Source organism: Polyodon spathula, chromosome 58, assembly GCF_017654505.1.
Source record: "Polyodon spathula isolate WHYD16114869_AA chromosome 58, ASM1765450v1, whole genome shotgun sequence".
Taxonomy (NCBI): domain Eukaryota; kingdom Metazoa; phylum Chordata; class Actinopteri; order Acipenseriformes; family Polyodontidae; genus Polyodon; species Polyodon spathula.
In genome coordinates this window covers 378,754-397,203 of record NC_054591.1, presented here as the reverse complement: position 1 = coordinate 397,203, position 18,450 = coordinate 378,754, and the positions used below count along the sequence as shown (strand labels likewise).

At 41.3% G+C, this 18,450-nt stretch overlaps 1 protein-coding gene across 1 annotated transcript; it reads left to right on the top strand.

The window, feature by feature from the left end:
- The first annotated feature begins 4,141 nt into the window (after positions 1-4,141).
- LOC121307713 (CAP-Gly domain-containing linker protein 1-like) lies at positions 4,142-18,209 on the top strand. The gene is made up of 4 exons (XM_041239965.1): positions 4,142-4,287; positions 16,144-16,344; positions 16,990-17,540; positions 18,096-18,209. Exons 2-4 carry the CDS (start codon positions 16,257-16,259, stop codon positions 18,207-18,209), a joined length of 753 nt encoding a protein of 250 aa, XP_041095899.1. The 5' UTR covers positions 4,142-4,287; positions 16,144-16,256.
- Positions 18,210-18,450: the final 241 nt, after the last annotated feature.

Genomic DNA, 18,450 nt, shown 5'->3' with positions numbered 1-18,450 from the left:
GTCTTTCAGGTGGATGGAAAAAGTGTCTGTTTAGGTTTTTTATTCAGTCTCAATAAGAAACATTGTCTGTCTGGCATGTACACCTAATGGAAGTTTTTTTAAAGTACTTTTCTATATAAGATTGTATTTGAGTGTATAATAGTATCAGAATGTGGGTGATTTTTCCCATTACCAGTAATACAGTAACTTACAGTAGTGGGTATCTCTGGATGCAGCTTGCCAGCAGTCGCCTGGGGTGTTTTGTCAGTATGATGAATTGTTTACATTTTCTTACTTACTTTTATGAAGAAACTTTTTTTAATTGAATTAAATGTATTATTTTACTGTTTTGGAGAACAAAACATTAAGCATCAGGTATCAAAAGCAAATAGCCTGGTTGGTGGGTGTTTTCCCTTCATGTGCAATGTAACCTGAATACAATGCTTGTAAAGAGAAACTAAAGCAGTGAGCTAAAAAGAAGGGAAGTTTTAAAGGTTCTCTTATGCCAGCTTTTATGTTAGTTTGATTCCTAAGTTGTTGATTTTTTGTTTTTGTTAATTAAAATCTCTTGCAAAAAGTGTTGTTTTTTAAATAAGATTAATGAAGAAATGTAATTTACTTTGATCAATGTTAATTTTAATCCGTGCTCCACGTTTATATTATTCACCACCTAATGAACTGGCTCCCAAGTCAGATTAGAAAATAAAGACAAGCACTTCAATTATGTTGAGCTGCAGCACTCCTCTTCCAGAAAGGGAAGGGAGCCAAATTTTGGTACAATGGAAGCAAATCTACACTTGTGGGAACAGAGCCCCGTATTAAACTTGGCAGCGCTGAATGCATCACTTCAGCTTTGTTGAGAGGCATTGTCTTGGTTGCTTAATAAAAGAAAAGTCGCTCTGTGTAATACTCATATTTCTGTTTTTTTCACTGCTAGGAAAGAGGATCTGATTGTGTATTAGGTCAGCCCATGTCATATCACCAGCACATTTAGCATACAGGATTTACAGTGTCATATCACCAACACATTTAGCGTATAGGATTTACAATGTCACGTTGCCAGCACATTTAGCATATAGGATTTATACTCACACAATTCCTGTAATAGGGGAGCCGTGCTGCAGATTTTGCATTATCGTTTGATTTAGTGGCACTGTTTTGATTACTGTTTGCAGTCAAAGTAAACCAAGAGCAAAGAGGAATTTACACATATCCTTTCAACTACAAATCATTCCTGGTGAAATGATAATAAAACCTACCCTTATGTTCCACAGTTGACTAACTGTGTGTCTCCCTTTGTGTTCCCTTGTGGAAATATAAGACGGAACCCTAACCCTAACCCTAAAACTCCCTCGACTTACTAAAGGCATGAAGAGAGAGCTGATTATACAAACTCAATTTCTAATTCAGTACTATCCATCTACAGTATATAAAAGTAGCACAGTGTCTCTGCTCATACGTTAACGTTATGTCTCAAATACCAAAGGGAATATATTTTTCCCCATAGAATTTTGATCCCCTTAAATAATTAGATTAAGTAATGCCACTGTCCAATAATAGCAAGTGTTACCTCACTGTGATGTGATGATGTAGTGGTCAGACTGCTGTTTCCTCTTTTGGTGCAAAAACCCTTTCAATATGCATAAAATGTCAGTCAGGAAAGAACTGGATAGGCCATATTTTGCCTTTCCAGTTAAATACTACTAATGTGTGGTTTCCTGTTACATGAGTGCCACTTTTAACCATGTAAAGAGAAGCTCTTTTTTAAACTCGGAAGTTTAAAGCGCCTCTATGGCTCTCAAACATGTCTTTCTTTTTCATACAGCAGGTACACAACCATTAACCTGCAACACTGCTCCTAGTGGAGGTAAGCAGTACCACATAGAACAAAGGTGGTATTTCTTCTATCCAGAGGGAGGAGGTGTTGCAGGGGATCAGGGTAATAGAAAGACAGCTGTACCAGAGGCTACTGGTATTTCAGACCCATTCCATGTCCAGCTTCAGGTTGTTCCTATGTATGCCCACACATCAGCTGCTGTTTTGTAAAATGTTATTAGAACAAGACAATCATTTGTTTATTTAACAGACACCTTTAACAAAGGCAACTTACAAGAGACCAGGGTGTGTGAACTATGCATCAGCTGCACAGTCGCTTACAACAACGTCTCACCCGAAAGACGGACTTGTTCAGGGTGCAGTGAGTAAGCCTTGATTTGAAGCGGCGACCTCCTGGTTACAAGCCCCTTTTCTTTAACCATTGGCCCACACAGCCTCCTATGTCATATAGAGAGAAAAGGAAACAATTTGTGTTTTTGACGCAGGAGCTGTAGCAGAGATTGAAGATGTAATTTATACTACTGCTTAGAACTGGGAGCATGTGTGTACTGAACAAGAAGTCACATTGTTCTGTGAAATTACGGACCACAGCAGCTTTAATTTTCCAAATATCCTGTAATGCACAAACGCCACAGATTTATCAATGTTAGTGAGAGCGTTAATGTCAGGCAGGAAACCGCCTGTAGTGCTGGAGTTTATAATCCGGAACGTGAGGGATGGTTATAAAGCTACAGACCATGCTGTGCCACAACCCACGCAGTTTATGAACACTTCTGGGATCTATTTCTGACTAGCACCGTAGTATATTATTATACGAGCTGGATAAATCAAGCCCTGTCATATGAGAGTCCTATATATTGTTCCATGGTTCAATGGAATGCATTTTTCTACAGATTTCTGCAGTGTTGGGGAAACGTGTCCTGTTGTTTTTTTTTAATTAAACAGATTGAAAATTGTCAGTCTGCATGCAGGTGAAATATTTTGAAATGACTAAAATCCCACAACCACCCCATAGATTTGCTCTATGTTCACAGGAATGCTCCTGTGATCTCCCCAAGATTATCCTTGAATGCCACAGACTACTTTTATACATTTCACATGCCATGCATGGGCTTGCTTGGCCTGTTTCCTGTGATGATTTTAGACACCATTTAGCAGACTATATATAATTAATGGTGACTGGCCTGACTGCACAAACAGTAGAATTCTCAGAATGACTGTACTTGTGGTTGCACATTGTGCTATAATGGGTAGTGTAAGATACAATAACATGAAGGGAGAAACAGTAGTTGGAATCAGAAAGCAAGCTGCCCAAACCAGGACAACAGGCACATGGAAAGTAGTTCTCAAGACCATTTAAAAATAGAACCCAGGAGGTGATACTGCAGTGGCTGCACAAAGTCACCCAGGTGCACACATTTGAGAAACACTACAGCTGAGCCAGCTGTCTCTAAAACACACAAAGCATTTTTATACTCATTGTACTCAAAGCTGGCTCCATCAAAGAACAGCTGTAGTTCACTTAATTCTATACAATGTATAAAATGCCTCTTGTGTGAAGTAGTAGACTCTCAGATACAGCCTCACAGTTCATCGTGCATTTGCTAAAGTGTAAATAAAGTGCAGTCAACATCACTCACTAACTTAATGTAAGAACAAAAAAATAGCTGTGCATTATTGAAAGCATGCAGCTGTAATAAACTGCAGGACAATGCAACACAGGAGGGATACTTTCATACGGGGACATTGTTTTCTTAACATCCATTAGCCCACATCTCTCTGTTAGGTGAAGCTAATTACTAATGGCTGCAGTAATGAGGGATGGAATGTTTAAGTGCTGTTATTAGATTTTAAATGATCCACAGGTTAATTGAATCATCTTTATCTAAACTGGAAACACCAACTCTAACGTTTTCTCTGCTTGACTTAGGACTTGATCAAAATCAAAAGCTATTTTTCTTTTTTTTAGGGTCAGCTGTGGCTTATTTTTTTTGTTTGTAATAATGCTTGGGGGAAGGCGTATGTATTTTTTTTTTTCACTTGGTCTTTGCTTGGTCCTTAGGACCTGTCATCTTTGAACGTCACTGGTAGGCAAACACATTGACAGGCGTTATGATGACATCCCTCACCAGATTACTCTTTTATTGTTTATGATATTATAACGTCTGGGTAGTGAGCGGCCATACAATTGAAGCTACTATACTAACTTGCAGTTTTGTGCCATTTTTTAAGAAGAAGAAAAAAAAGATGCGTCTACAGAAAACGCCTATAGTGGCCAGAGACATCCTGACAGGGGCGAGTGAGGTAGCAGTCTGGTGACGTCACCGCGCTGTCTGCGGGAGCGGCTCTTGCTGAAGCCGCTGTGTTCACCGTAAAACTGCTGCGGGAAAGACGGGCAGAGGTGGGAGCTGCCTGGGAATCAGGGAGATTAGCTGAGGGGAAAATACAACCGAATACACCGATCGATACCAGGTAAGCGGCGCTGCCACTTCTCGGGACGTTATTTTTTGCTTTACAGCTTGTACGGGTAGCTGAAAAGTACGATCGTCGCTCAAATTGCAAATGCTGTGACAGCCCGACAGAAGGGGAAGGAGTTGCTGGCTGCTGACAGTGTGGACGCTCAGCGCTTATTCTCCGGGCCTCCTTGCCAGACACACACAGCAAGGAAGGGCCTTCTGCAAGATTAAGAGAGGGACACGACTCTGTTAGTTGGGGTCAAGCATAAGCGGGCTCTTAAAGAGTATTGCTGGGTGTTTCCCCGAACGCAATACGTTGTTACCAGGTCTTGACATTGAATCGAAAACGACAGGCTCGGTAGGTTAGAATTTTCCGCTGTTGTTTTTAAAGCAGTTTAGATTCTGGACTCGGACTGTGTCTCTCAGTTTCGCATGATGTGCGTTTTTTATTATTGTAACACGAACCCTGCTTTCAGAAGAATGCTGCAGAAGTTTTTTTTTTTCACTAGTGATTGACATTTTCTTTTTAAATTTGACATCGGTTTGTTGAATCTACGAGACGAGATTAATATTAGCTTCACAGTCAGTCAGTACTGGAGTGCGTTAGCTGGATGTGCTACTTTTTTTTTTTTTTTTTTTTTTTACCTATGGTTGAATGTTGTGAAATCTGAGTAGTGGCCGATGGTAGTTAACCACTACCGTACAGACAGCAGTAATGTCAAAGTCTAACACGTGTTAAGCAAAAAAAAAAAAAAAAAAAAAGCACAACGTAGTACCCTTATTTAGGTCTGGTTTGTGTCATCTCTGTTAACATTATTTGGGTCCACATAGACTTTTCCATCGTTTATTATAAACTATTATAAAATGTTTAGAGAGTAGTGGGTGCTGGCTACTGAGCAAGGTTATCCAGCTGTGCAAAAACTTGCAGTTAAGCATATGTGATTGTTGGTGGGTTAATGTCCGTCCGACACACCATTTCCTGCGTGTTCATCCCGGATCAATATAAATCATTTAATTCTCGAATCACTTCCCCTAACTCTCTTTCAGAAATGTGTCCAGCAGCAAAGCGTTCAGATGGGTAATGCACTTAATTTGTATCGGTAGAAGGGTTAGGTGTCATTTGTTTTTGCAAAACAACTGCATGTGATGGAATGAATGTCAAGTGAAAAACATCTACTTTCTCTTAAAGTAATTATAAAACTAGACACACGATTTAACTAAATAAATAATAATAATAATAATAATAATAATAAATAATAATAATAATGATGCTCCAATCGTGATGCAACTTGTGGTGGCACCCCTTTCAACTCCATGGAAACCGTTTCAAACAATGATGTCACTGCCCCATGTTGCATGTGGTAGAATGAAATTGCATCATCACACAGTGCACTGACATCATTGCTTGATGTAGCTGTTAATTATATATATATATATACTTTGCATATGACAGACTAGCTCTGAGCTGTAGAAGGCTGTGTTGTAGAAGCCATGTGGAGTTGAAAATGTTTGTTTTTGTGTGTGTGTGTGTTAGAAGCTCTTAAACTACGAATGCAGACGAGTCCAGCTCTTTTGCATTGTGTTTAAGATGCTCGCTTGCGTTGCACAGCGTTCCCCTGTTACATATACGTTGTATGTAGTGTGTTGAACTAATATGTGGGCATTATTGAAAATCCATGAGTAACAAGGCTGATTTGGTGGCCTACTCTTTTTATGCAGTGGTAATTCAAGTACGTAAGCCTGTCCTGTACGTCACAGATTCTTATGATCACAATTAGGCTAGGATCTTTCCTCGCACACATCGTGATGTCTGTGGCCTGAAAATGTCTCATTAAAAATTTTCATGCAAGAGCTAGAATATTAATGAGCTAATCTACTTTAGATTTGGCACAATTTATTAATCTACACCTAACATTAAAGCAAGAGATGAGATTGATCTATTATGCAAAAGGAAACTGCTTGTGGGAATGATGTTCTAGGTTTGAAGTATTTCAAAAGTACTCTGTCTAAATCCTGGTGGACTCTGTAATGGTTTCCATGGCCAACGTAAACGAACTTGACTCAGGAAACGGTTCTCTCCTTCTTGTTCAATGTCACCCCAGAGCCATGAAACCGCAGAGAGGCGGAACTAGAAAGATTGATTTTGAGAGTGCCACTTTTTACGAGGATGCGAATTCAAGATGTCTCTGGATGACGGCACAGAAAAAAAAAGTGGGAAACTTATGCTTTATGGGACCGGGGTTTCATGTGAACTGTAGCATCAGAAAGGGGTAGGTTGAAGTGTAAGAGCAATAGGATTAGGGTTATAATGACATCAAAGTGTGCAATAATCCAAGCTGTCAGTTTCACAAAAAGCCCTACGGCATCACTTTGAACCTAAAAACTTTTACTAGGTTTAACAAATACATTTCTGTATATATAAAGTTAACCACAATCATTTCGTCATGCCCCAAGCTGTTAACTAAGTTGCTGTACAGGAAAAGGGTAGGATTTTATTTGCAGTAAACTTGGCTTTGGAGACACTGCCCATTAGATTGATATAGGTTTCCTTGCAGCAAGAAACAGAACCCAACTCCCAAGGACAGCATGCCCTTCTGCCGCTTGATGACACAATCGACGGTCACATGACCAGCAGTTCCAGTTTAAAAGTTGAGCTGTGTGGCTGATATTGTGCCTACTCGCTCGTTAGGAGCCACGCTTATTACCCAGAAGGATGCGCCCTGTGGGTGCCAAGTTGTGAAGGCTCTGTTCAGAGATCAAGTTCCTACATACACAATTAGAACTGGAATTAGACCCGTGTGCAAAGCTCTGATACAGCAATCCCTGTACCTGTTTCGCTACGGCTCTGATACACACGGAGAGGCCCTGCTTCCATTCCCTTCATTGCCCTAACTAAAATGAGCACATCCACAGATACTAATGGCTGCTACGGTGTTTGGTTTTTTTTATCTTGTGGTCTACCCTCTCCAGGTAAAGCCCTTAATCAGTGTGCTTTGATACAAATGAAAGCAGGCTTGCATATGTTAACCTCTCAGAATATTCCGTGGTTGGCTACAGAAGTGCTTTGCAATGCGGTCTCTCATGGTTTTGGACTTGTCATACTGCAAGTTTGTCTAGGAAGTCGTGCTGAGTAGGAAGTTTGACTGTCGTGCTGATTATCTTTCTAGTGCTCGGGGTCATGAAATATTGACACAGTGTCATGTAGCTCAGTGGGTTGAAAAATGAGACATCTGTTCTGTTTGAAACCGGCTGTGCATTCTCCTTTTCTGAACCTTCACTCACATGTCTACATTTCTCTGGCGAAGGTAATCAAGGGGCAGAACAGAACAAATAAGACTGTGTGTGCACTGTACATGATCACGCTCGTGCAAAAGCTGTAATACAGTAGCATACAACAAGCTATGGGGCTTGCTAACTCATGTACCCTTAATTTTAAGATCATTGAAAATATTGTTAGACAGTCAGTGATCAAGAATTGCATAGCACTTTTGAAATAGTACTTTTGAACTTAAAGTCAATATTTTACTGCAAAGGCTTTGGAGTGGCCTGTGGGAATCTCATTAATCTACTGTAATTCCGAAAGCGGCTGGAATCATTTTGTGCAAAAGTCCCTGGTTTTAGGACTTTGAAACTCAACATAAAATGAGTGCCTCAATCAATCTGCACCATCATCCAGATTAGTTTGAAAACAATCATTCTTGAATCCAGACCTTTTGTGTCCTTTGTGTGAAAATAATAAAAAGACTGAAATTCCAGAAACCCAAAGAAATTGAAGCCAGAGAAAGAGGGCTGTGCGCTCTCTCTCTCTCTCTCTCTCTCTCTCTCTCTCTCTCTCTCTCTCTCTATCTCTCTCTCTGTCTCTCGAATTCAGAAGATCACTATTGTTATTGAGCAATGATGTCCTTTCATTGAAGTTGTCAGCACAAACTAAGCTTTGTAATTCTGCATGTTCTGTTTGAAATGACACTATTCCAAAAAGTTTGTGATCATAAGTCTGTATACTGACACAGAACACCCCTGATTATTTTATTTTTTTACCAATTCACGTTTATTTATAAGTCGATTAATCTTTAATGTAGACAAAAGAAAAAAACAGGGACAGCATGGCCTATATTCATTTGATTTATATTGCCGTGGGGTTTCTGTGTTGAGGAGAAGCAGCAATCCACACATGCACAATCATTTCAGCTTCTCAACTAGGCTAAACCCCGCTTTGCTTGCCAGAATATTGGTGCTCCAAATAGGACAGCGAAAAAACTTCCGTCATGCAGGGAAGGTAAAGCCTGGGGAGATCCTTCTTCATCCCTCTTCTCTGTGAAGCAGTGAACCTGTTCTGCTATTTATAAGTTACATCTTTTACATTCAGGTCACAGTGTTTAATTAGGGATGAGGTGGACGTTCTGATTTTGCTCAAGGAAGCTATTTTTGTAAGTGAGCTCTTGAATCCACAGCCAGGCAAGGAGTCTCCATACTGCATGGCAGCCACTTCATTTTGCACATTCCAGTAGCATGATGAAAATGTATTCTCGTCGTGCCCATTTCCTGTTTTTATCATCTTCTTTCCTATGTCCTGTGCGGGCTGTCTTGCTCTGTTCAGATTATTTTTTGTGACTGCCTGTTGCCTCTGCGTTCTTGCATGAGAGCTGTTCGCTCTCCAGTCATCTTGTTACACGTACTGGACCCCATCAAGGTGGAGACATTCTGCTTCATTCTTTTGACGCATAGTCTACATCCGTTTGATGCTACACTTCCAATCACTTCCCTACTGTATCCAATTGATGTGGACGCCCTTATTGTGTTTGCACTGCAGGCTAATCTTGTGGCTTAATGGCCTCTGCAGAGGAAAAAAAACAAAACCCTGGTTTGTGTTTTTGAAATGGAATCCTAAGAGGGCAGGAACATGTAGGCACTCCGATTAAACTACGATTAAGCACTGTGATCTGCGTACTGGGGAAGGGAGGCACTGTGTACAGTAGCAGGGTTGGTGTGGCTTATCTACGTAGTGTGCAAGGTAAGTGATTTGCTTCCATCTTGCATCTATCAGTAGCATAGCATCAACTTTTCATTTTAGATCTCTTGCTAAAACCATTAAATGGGAGCAATGAAACATGAAGTTTAGGAATGAGAGGAGGCCGTCTAACCTTGTCCAGTTCCTAGTAGCTGATTGATCTCAGAGCTTTGTCAAGTTGGGTATTAAAGGATCCAAATGATTCTGCCTCAACACCATGACTAAGCAGCCCATGGTGTTCTCACTGAGATGTCCGGCACAGTGAACTTCATTAAGAAGAGCTGAGGTCCTGGAAAGATTGTGTTGTTTTGAGGAAGTACTGTCTGCACAATCTGTGCTAATGAAGGCAGTATGTGTGAGAGGATGAACATGCCCGTGGGTCTAGTTATATTCCTGCCTAGAATACAGCGTGAGCCAGAGGGTTGCTGAATCGGCACATTCTTTTCAAGGCAGCACTGATGGGCTGGAAACTCAGACAGTTGCAACTTCAACAAATAAAACACCTGCACTGCATTAAATAACGCTTAGGATTAGACGGTGCTGCTTATTGTGATCTTATTCTTGTGGATTAAAGAATATATTAGCTTGGTATTAAAAAGAAACTAACAACACAAGCCCAATTTTGGAAGTATTTGTTGGACATATTGTGCTGTCAAACCTTAAGCAAAAAGTCATCTTTTAACACTAGATTACTAGGGCTCTGTGGCATGTATTTTGTGTATAGTATATTGGGAAAGGGGTTGCACACAGGGTAAACATGTTTGAGTTATAATTCTCTTGAGGATTATTGTTATTTGCATTGTCATAAGCTGAATTACACTTTACAACACAACTAATGCATTCTAAACAGTGGAAGTCCTCTGCTTTATTTTCATTACGTTATTTTGCTTTTAAGAAGTATTTATCAGCAGCTGTTCAAAAAACTGTCCTTCCCTCAGTTTACAACGGAGTACCGTACAGCCTTTGTATGCCAGTACAGCATTGATTGGTACTCTGTTGTAAACAGAGGGAAGGACAGTTTGTATTGTTTAGAAATCAATGCGTTAATGAATGGGTTTATTGAATACCTGCCGGTACTTCTTAAAAGCAAGTACTAACGAGTAACAGCACACCTGTATAGGTAACAAGTTCAGGTGTGCTTAATTAAACCCATAGTAAAACCAGGAATGGATCAAACTGCTGTGCAATGGGAGTCTTATTGCCATCCCTGTGTTTTGTAACCAGACTCTTGGAATGAAGCAATGCCCCAGGTACAGTTTCATTGTCATCTTCTGAATAAAGACACAAGAAGCTTCTCCAGTTTCCTGTGCTTTATCTGCTGTACTGTTGAGGGGATTTGTGTCCTCTGTCTCGGCTGGGTATTAAACACTTCCCAGATGTACCACAGGGAGCCTTTTTGTCTATTAAAACACAAGCTAATTGTTTTGATGAACAGCTGTCGCTGCCATGCGTTACAGCATCGTGTTTATTATGATTTGCCCACAATCCTCTGAGGAACAAGTTTAAAGAAACGCTCAAAACAATGTTCCCTTGAGTTTGTCGTTTGTTGATGGAGAAATTCATGTTGAAAATATTCTGTGTTCTTGCCATCGGCCAGAGGGATTACTCACTCTGTTTATATTGCAGGTCTCATGACCCGTTGCTTGTTGCTGCAGTGCTGCACTATATGAGCTAACTTGGAAGCTGAAGCGCTGGTTTATTTTACAAACAGCCAGCTAGTGCCTTCATTCTCCCAGGTGTTTTGGGCAAGTGGCTGGAGCTGTGCAGGTTAGGCGGCGTTGGTACACAAAACATGTTTGTGTGTGTGGATTCAGGGAAATGTGGTGCGAGCCTGTCCTAATGCATTACTTCAGCCTCGGCTCGGAGCCCAAATGCAGCTTCAGATCTGAGAAAAAGCAAGTGACACAGCAGACTGTTTACACCAGCATGTTTATTATTGGAGACGGAGCACAGGGCAGTGTTGTTTAGAGTAACGTTCTGAGAAGGGCATTGAACAAACTCCAGGGCTGTTCTGAACAGGGTAAAGTACAAGCCGCCAGTAGGCAGTTTACACCAGCAGAATCTCAGAACACTGCAGAACTCTCCTTCGTGGCTCAGACAGCTGCTTCAGCATTCTCCTTTTTTGTTCCCACAGCATGTTAGATAAAGATGGCTTGGAATGGATCCTGCCTTTCTGTGATGAATCATTGTTTGCAAACCAAAGGTTTCCTCCCTTGGTGTGAATGAGATCGAGCTTTGTATTTGAGTGGCACTTGTCTCTCTCCCCACAAAAAAAACAAAAGGGTGTGTGCTGTCTTAGCCAGTGACACCTCAGGGATGAAAGTAAGACGCCTGTTGCATAGCAGTTTCACCCATTCCTGTTTTAATACAAGCTTGACTAGCTACAGTCACAGTGTATAGGTAACAAGCTAGGGTGTGTCTTTTTTAAACTATGAGTAAAACCTGGAATGGATCAGATTGCTATGCTGGGAATCTTGCAGTATTTCCATCTCTGCACCTGGATTTCATACAGACTGACTCCAACTCTTCTCTTTAATGAATGTAAAGGACCTCTACGACAGTCAGTCCCAGGTGCTCTCGGTCTGATTTGTGAAGGCATGGCTAGTAACAGCTGGTAATCTGGACCCTGCAACTCTTCTAAACGTTCCGCAATGTCATGATGTACACAGTAAACCTTATGTATCCAAGTGAACGGCAGTGGGGAGAACAGAGCGCCTCTGAATCTGGGGATCACTGGGGATGTAGCCACAAGACCAGCTGGCATCAAGTATCCAGCAGCACTGAGTGCAGGAAGCTTCCCAGACACAGCTGTATGAAGAGCTATTGAGTTGCTTCTACAAAACTGGTAGTACTGTGTTGAGGCAGCATGACTGGTGTCTCTTGCCATGTTTTCCCCCTTAGATCTACAGAGGTTGTTGCTCATGCCATGTGGACCGCACTTGATCCTGATCTGGCACGCTGATAAACACAGCTGTCAGCGCGATTTATATTGGGCAGCGGGGTTTTCTATTTGCTTTTATCAAGTAATTAGAAGTGGTTATGTACAACAGAAAGAAAAGCTTTAAGCAATGTACAGAGCAGCAGGCTGGTTAAAAATGTGTATCTGCGTCACGTGAAGAACTGCTTTGGTGTTTTTAAACATGCAATGCAAGAACCACCTGTCTTTGAATGGGAGCCAAGCTGGATTAACATGCTTATGTTCTGATCAGATTAAATAAATACAATAATAACCCAGAACAAAAAGCTTGGCTTTGGATCCCGAAGTTAAAAGCTGCGATATTTATTGGAAGTTGTTATTTTGCAGTCTGTTGGCTTGAAGGAATTCTGCACTATCCGGAATGGGCTGTGTCACTTTAGAACCATGTGAAAGAGGCGGATTGTTGCAGGGTTGTCATGACAGCGTCACAGAGCACAGAAAGTACTCTGTGACCTCTAGGCTGTGCAAGCCCAAGGCTTGAGTCATCACTGTGTGTTTCAATATGAGCTATCCCATTCTTTTCTGTGTGACCTTTGAGAAAGACCCATTTGAAGAGCTCTGTGACTCAGTCGGGCTATTATTACTTCCCACATATCCTCTGTGTCTGTATTGTAAAGTCATATAGGGGAATACATTAGACACAGGATATCCATGAGGTGTCAGACCAGATTTGCTTTTTCTCTTTATTTCGGTGCAAATTGAGAGTGGGATTAATCAGAGTGGTATAGAAGCAGCAATAAATAGAACAATCTAATAATGTTGTACTACCATTTTTATACCTCTCATAAAACATACTTTTTCTCTTGCTTCCAAACAGGGAACCCTAGACTTCAGTTGCACTGTATTACGTTCATAAATTCAATTCCAAGCAGCAAAACTATAACGTCAATAAAAATGAAAAAACGGTTGCAGGCAGAATAGTATTCACAGGCACACTGCGGTATATTATTGCTTTAACTGTTTGTTAGTAAATGCAGTGGTTTTGTTTAATCCACGGAGAATGTAATTGAGAGCAGAACGCAGAGTGGAACGTGATCAATTACAGCTCCCTCGCGACCTGCAAACCCTCAAAGAGTTCAGTTTTATTTAACAATCAGCAGCTAATGAAATCTAGCTCTCGCTCTCATCCTTGCATTGCCGACCACATTCTGCACCTGCAAAGCACGTGTGCCTTCACGCACTGTACTCTGATTCAATTCAGTGCTTTAGTTTGTCATTTCAATCATTTAACACTAAAGTACTGATGTACTCACTTTTGTTAACTGTGAAGCTGCCTCTTTCACCTGTTACAGTTGGTCGTGTAGCCTCCTCAGTCCTTGCCATATAAACCCTCCTGTCTGCCACAGCACTGAGATGTGTTTCATATTTACTTGTTCCTGTAAACAGTAAGCAAATGGTATTCTTCCTAATACTATACAGTATAGCACTCTTGCTGTGTTCTGTGTTTATATGTTCATGTTGCTGGTGATACACTGAAGTTTAATCTGCACTGAGAACACTTTGTGAGAGAACAGCCCTCTCATTTAGAACACTGTCCAGTGCTGTGTTTTGAACAATGGGAAAACAAATTTGATCTTCAGGGCTCCCAAAAAAATGTAATCGGGGCAAAGCAACCCTTCTAGCGCAGGGCTGTGTATATTGCATTATGGTCGGGTCTCCAACTTTCTCCTAATGCAAAAGCAAACTCATTACACAAGTGTACCACAAACAGCAACATCCTTATTCCTTTAAGCTATCTGGATATCTAGATTGGGCTGCAACATTTAGTGATAGCTTCCATTGCTGGAAAATGTTAAGAAGTTTAGCCTATACTACTTTATAAACAATAAACATAGGAGATCTGAACAGAATTGACTCCATAAAGCTTCTAAATAGGCCACATTTCTGACACAGTATATATACAGTAGCTGCTGCGTTCTCTGTACACTGCACAGAGAAAAACAGCGGGAACTGTCGGGAATTGACCCCAACCCTGTTTGGGACATGATTTAAAGATTTCCTGCCACTCTTCTCCTGAAATGCACACCTGCCTTGCAGAGGAAGTTTGTACACTTGCCCCACCTTATACACAACCTGCTGGTGTCTGTCACTCGAAGAGCAGAGAGGCACTCGCTGGCTGTGAAGGTTAAATTAGATTAGTGATGTCAGCTGCCTTGGTCTCTCTGCACGTTGGACCACTCATGACCCTGTATTTTTAGAGGATGAAGCCACGCAGTGTTGGGAAGTCTGCACAGCTCCACAAAGACCGACTAGAAGCAGAGTTTTATGGGACCAAATAAGACCTGAAAATGTCTTTAGGTCTCTATTTGAAATAAAGGTATATTTTAGACCATCATCATCGTCTTGTTCTCAAAGCTATATTTTGACGGCAGTGTAACGGATGGAAGAATTCATACTTTGTTGTTGACTCAGGCCTGCTTTCTGCTAGACTGAGATCAGAGCTATTCTTTCATGCACTTAGCCATTCTGTCCTGCATTGGGTAATCTTGTTAAGAGTAGATGTTCTCAAAGTTACTTGTGAAGAAGCTTTCTTGGGCTTCAACTTTTCGGCTTTGAAATGACCTGGGACTGTATTGAAGAGAGTTGCGTCATTTGTTCTTGAAATCAGAATACGAATGATCTGTCAGCTGCTAATACATTTCACCCAGAGCTCCCTGCGTTTAAAAACCCCTGCCAGGAAAAACATTCTTGGTTTGAACTTCCCAAGAGCTTTGTAATGTTCCTTTTAAAGCATAGGCAATGTGAGGGTGGTGGTGGTGCAGTGGGTTATTGCACATGAATGGAGACTGAATTTCTCCCCAGGCACACATTGGCACTGCCGCTACACCCTGCTCTGCACTGTTGGTAAAAGTTCATTTTGTAGCCTATGGTATATGTGGTACAAAAAGGACCTTTTTTTATATTGTATCATTTCAGCCTAATTCGGTATTCAAAGCATGTTTTTATTGCATCTGTTGTCGCTACTAAAGAGATGATATTAATAATGAATGAACAGCGGCACTCGGTTCAATACGAGTGCTTCTATCACTGTGCTTTATTACTGACAGGAGCTTTAGAAATAAATTGCCTGGGTGAAACCCGGAATGTTTTTATAGCTTTGACTGTAGTAGAGTTCAATTAACGGTGTTGAATATACCAGTGCTGAACTTTGTGTCACTCTACTTTGTGGTGGTCTTAAACGGTAGGCATTTGATGTTAATGCTGTTTTGTACGATACAGTACCAGTAATTGATTTGGCTTTGAAGTGCTTTTATTTCTGAAAAGACCGGCTTTGCAGCTTTTGTTTGTTTTTAAGGACTGTCGGCATAAATCTCTCTTCCCTGGCGTCTGTTTGTGTTGTCTCTTAGGACACTATCACCAAGAGTCTTTTGAACTCTTCGTACCGTTAAATTATTCTGTGTAATGCTGCATGTTTAATTTAGCATATTGGTATAATTTGTCTGGAATAATCCTAGTGTTTAAACATTTAGCAAATTAAACAGAATCTATCAAACCCTTTATGATGAAGAACAAAAGTTTTGTTTGTTATCCGAGTTTTTTTGCACTTGTTTGAAATCAGTTGGAGTAAAAAGCACTGGTATTGTCTTTTTTTGCATATTCATGGCACCCAACGTTATATAAAGGCTACTAAAATAATTCCACTGTAGCATTTTCTTTAACATTCAAATGAACCTTTAAACACTGCTGTGTGTGTGTGTGTGTGTGTGTGTGTGTGTTTGTGCGTGCGCGCTTATGTTCTTGCATAGCGCTGCATGTTCAGTTTATAAACCAACAGCCTTTGATCCTCCCTATTGTGTGCCTAGCCTACCCTATCATGTCATTATTCTTTTGCGGTTGCCCGCCCGGCTCTCTTCGCTTACAGTTCGCTCTTCCTTCCTTTCCTGCAGGTTTTGCCAGAGACAGACAGCACATCAAAGCCGAGCCGGTTCATCGATGGTTGGGAAGGGCTAGCCACCACTGACCGACAAAGAGCAACAGACACCCCGAGCACAAAGGAACAATGAGCATGCTTAAACCGAGCGGGCTGAAAGCTCCCAGCAAGATCAGTAAAGCAGCAGCCACTGCAACCAAAACCAGCACAGCCACTGGTAAGAGAGAAGCAGGCCTGGCCCTACTGGGAACGGGGAGAACCTGCTGCACACAGCAAGACAAGCTGGAATTCTTAGATTTTATAAGACTGGTTTGCATTATTATTGATAGTAGTTACAGGCCATATAGTGAATATAACAATGCACAGTCCTTTGTATATATTCTTTTTTTGCAGTGTCTAAAACATATATATATATATATATATATCTATATATATATATATTATATATATATATATATATATATATATATATATATATATATATATAGTAAATTATTTTCAAAGTGCATTTAAAAAATGTTAGCTATTATTATTATTTTTTGATATTGTGTTCCACCTGCTAATTGAAAAAGCTCCTAACCATACAGCATGTGATCTTTATGGTTATGTGGTTATAACATTTAGAGATATGTCCTTGCAGTGTATTTTCCTACAGTAGATTATGCTTCACATTATGCAGAACATTCCTCTTTTCCTGTTTTGAATGGTCAGTGTGTAAATACAAGAATGCTCATTTAGTATCCCCTGCTTGGGATGCATACTGTGTCTTGGGATAGAATAAAATGTAGAGGTTCCTCGTTTTCCACGTGCTGGCAGCTGGTTAACTTCAGGAGCGGTCTTGTTCTCTGTTTTGCTCCTGCAGCTCCAGCGAAACAAGCCTCCGTAGACAAGATCTCCTCAAGCCCAGCGTCGGCCTCTCAGGAGGACTTTGTGGATGATTTTCACATCGGCGAGCGAGTCTGGGTCAATGGAAATAAACCCGGATTCATTCAGTTCCTGGGGGAGACTCAATTCGCCCCTGGCCAGTGGGCAGGAATCGTTTTAGATGAATCAATAGGGAAAAACGATGGCTCAGTGGGCGGGGTGCGATACTTTCAGTGCGAAGCCCAGCGAGGCATATTTACCCGGCCGTCCAAGCTGTCCCGGAATCCCCTGGAGGATGGCGAGGCCAATGGCACACAGACAGCCCCCCAGTCTAGAAGCACATCTCCCACACGCGACCCTGCCAATGTGTCCTTGCCGCCACCAGCATCTTCCACCTCCGCTGCTCAAAAGACATCAACCACTCCCGTCACGCCCACCACCCCAGTGACCAACCTGGCAAGGACTGCCAGCGAGTCCATATCAAACCTGTCTGAGGCTGGCTCCGTAAAGAAAGGGGAACGGGAGTTGAAATTTGGGGATCGCGTCCTGGTAAGTCAGTTAAAAGCTCATACTGATGGCAGTTTACTGTCACGGTTTAGTATCTAATCAGTATCGCAGAAGGCACACAGCTGGTTAATGTGATATTGAGGGCCGTTTCATAAAACAGATCTTAAAAAGCATTGTGCAGCCTAATGATATTACATCAGCTGAAACTGAAAATGAATATGTGAAGTCACATACACTAGGGCTGCTGTTATTATATTTGCAATTCTTTTCTGTTTTAGGTTTGTAAGATTTATACATGAATCCTCCTCACTAAGGCTGGCTGGCAAAGTGTTGTTTTTTGGAATTGAATTGAGACAGACTGGTTAACCTTGTGTAGCAGGGATGAAAATAATACTCGTATTGCATAGCAGTTTCACCCACTCCAGGTTTTTATGCAAGCTTGATTTGCCACGGTGTGTAGGTAACGAGCTTAGGTGTGTCTTATTAAACTCGCAGGAATGGATCAAACTGCAGTGCAGTGGGAGTCTTGCTTCCAGCTCTGTGCTGATGTACACGTGGTTGTTTGGGATCTTGCGAGAGCCTTTCTGTTCACTGTAGCTGCTGTCGGGCTGCACGAATGCTGGCATGCAGCAAGGAAACAGTGTCAAGGGCTACAGCCCCTGTGATGACATCACAATTCCTGCCCTGCGTGCTTCTTCCTACCCTTACTAACACTCTATTCAAACATGCCTTTAACATGCAGGTCCTGGCTCCTGCTTTGTGAACACATTTCTTTTTTCCTATTTGAAGTTGTATGTCTGTACGAGGAGATTATGCTAAAGAGATGTGCTTTGTTCTATCCCTGTATTTTTGCACTTGTTTCGAGTACCTTAGTGTTATAATAGTCATCGCAGACTCCCCTTTACCTCGCCCTGCAAAACTCATAAAACTTGTTATGTTACAGAAACAGTTT

Coding starts and splice junctions, on each gene's coding strand:
- LOC121307713 (XM_041239965.1), top strand. CDS start 16,257: ATGAGCATGCTTAAACCGAGCGGGCTGAAAGCTCCCAGCAAGATCAGT. Junction 16,345..16,989: donor CAAAACCAGCACAGCCACTG/GTAAGAGAGAAG, acceptor TTGCTCCTGCAG/CTCCAGCGAAACAAGCCTCC. Junction 17,541..18,095: donor AATTTGGGGATCGCGTCCTG/GTAAGTCAGTTA, acceptor TGTTCACTGTAG/CTGCTGTCGGGCTGCACGAA.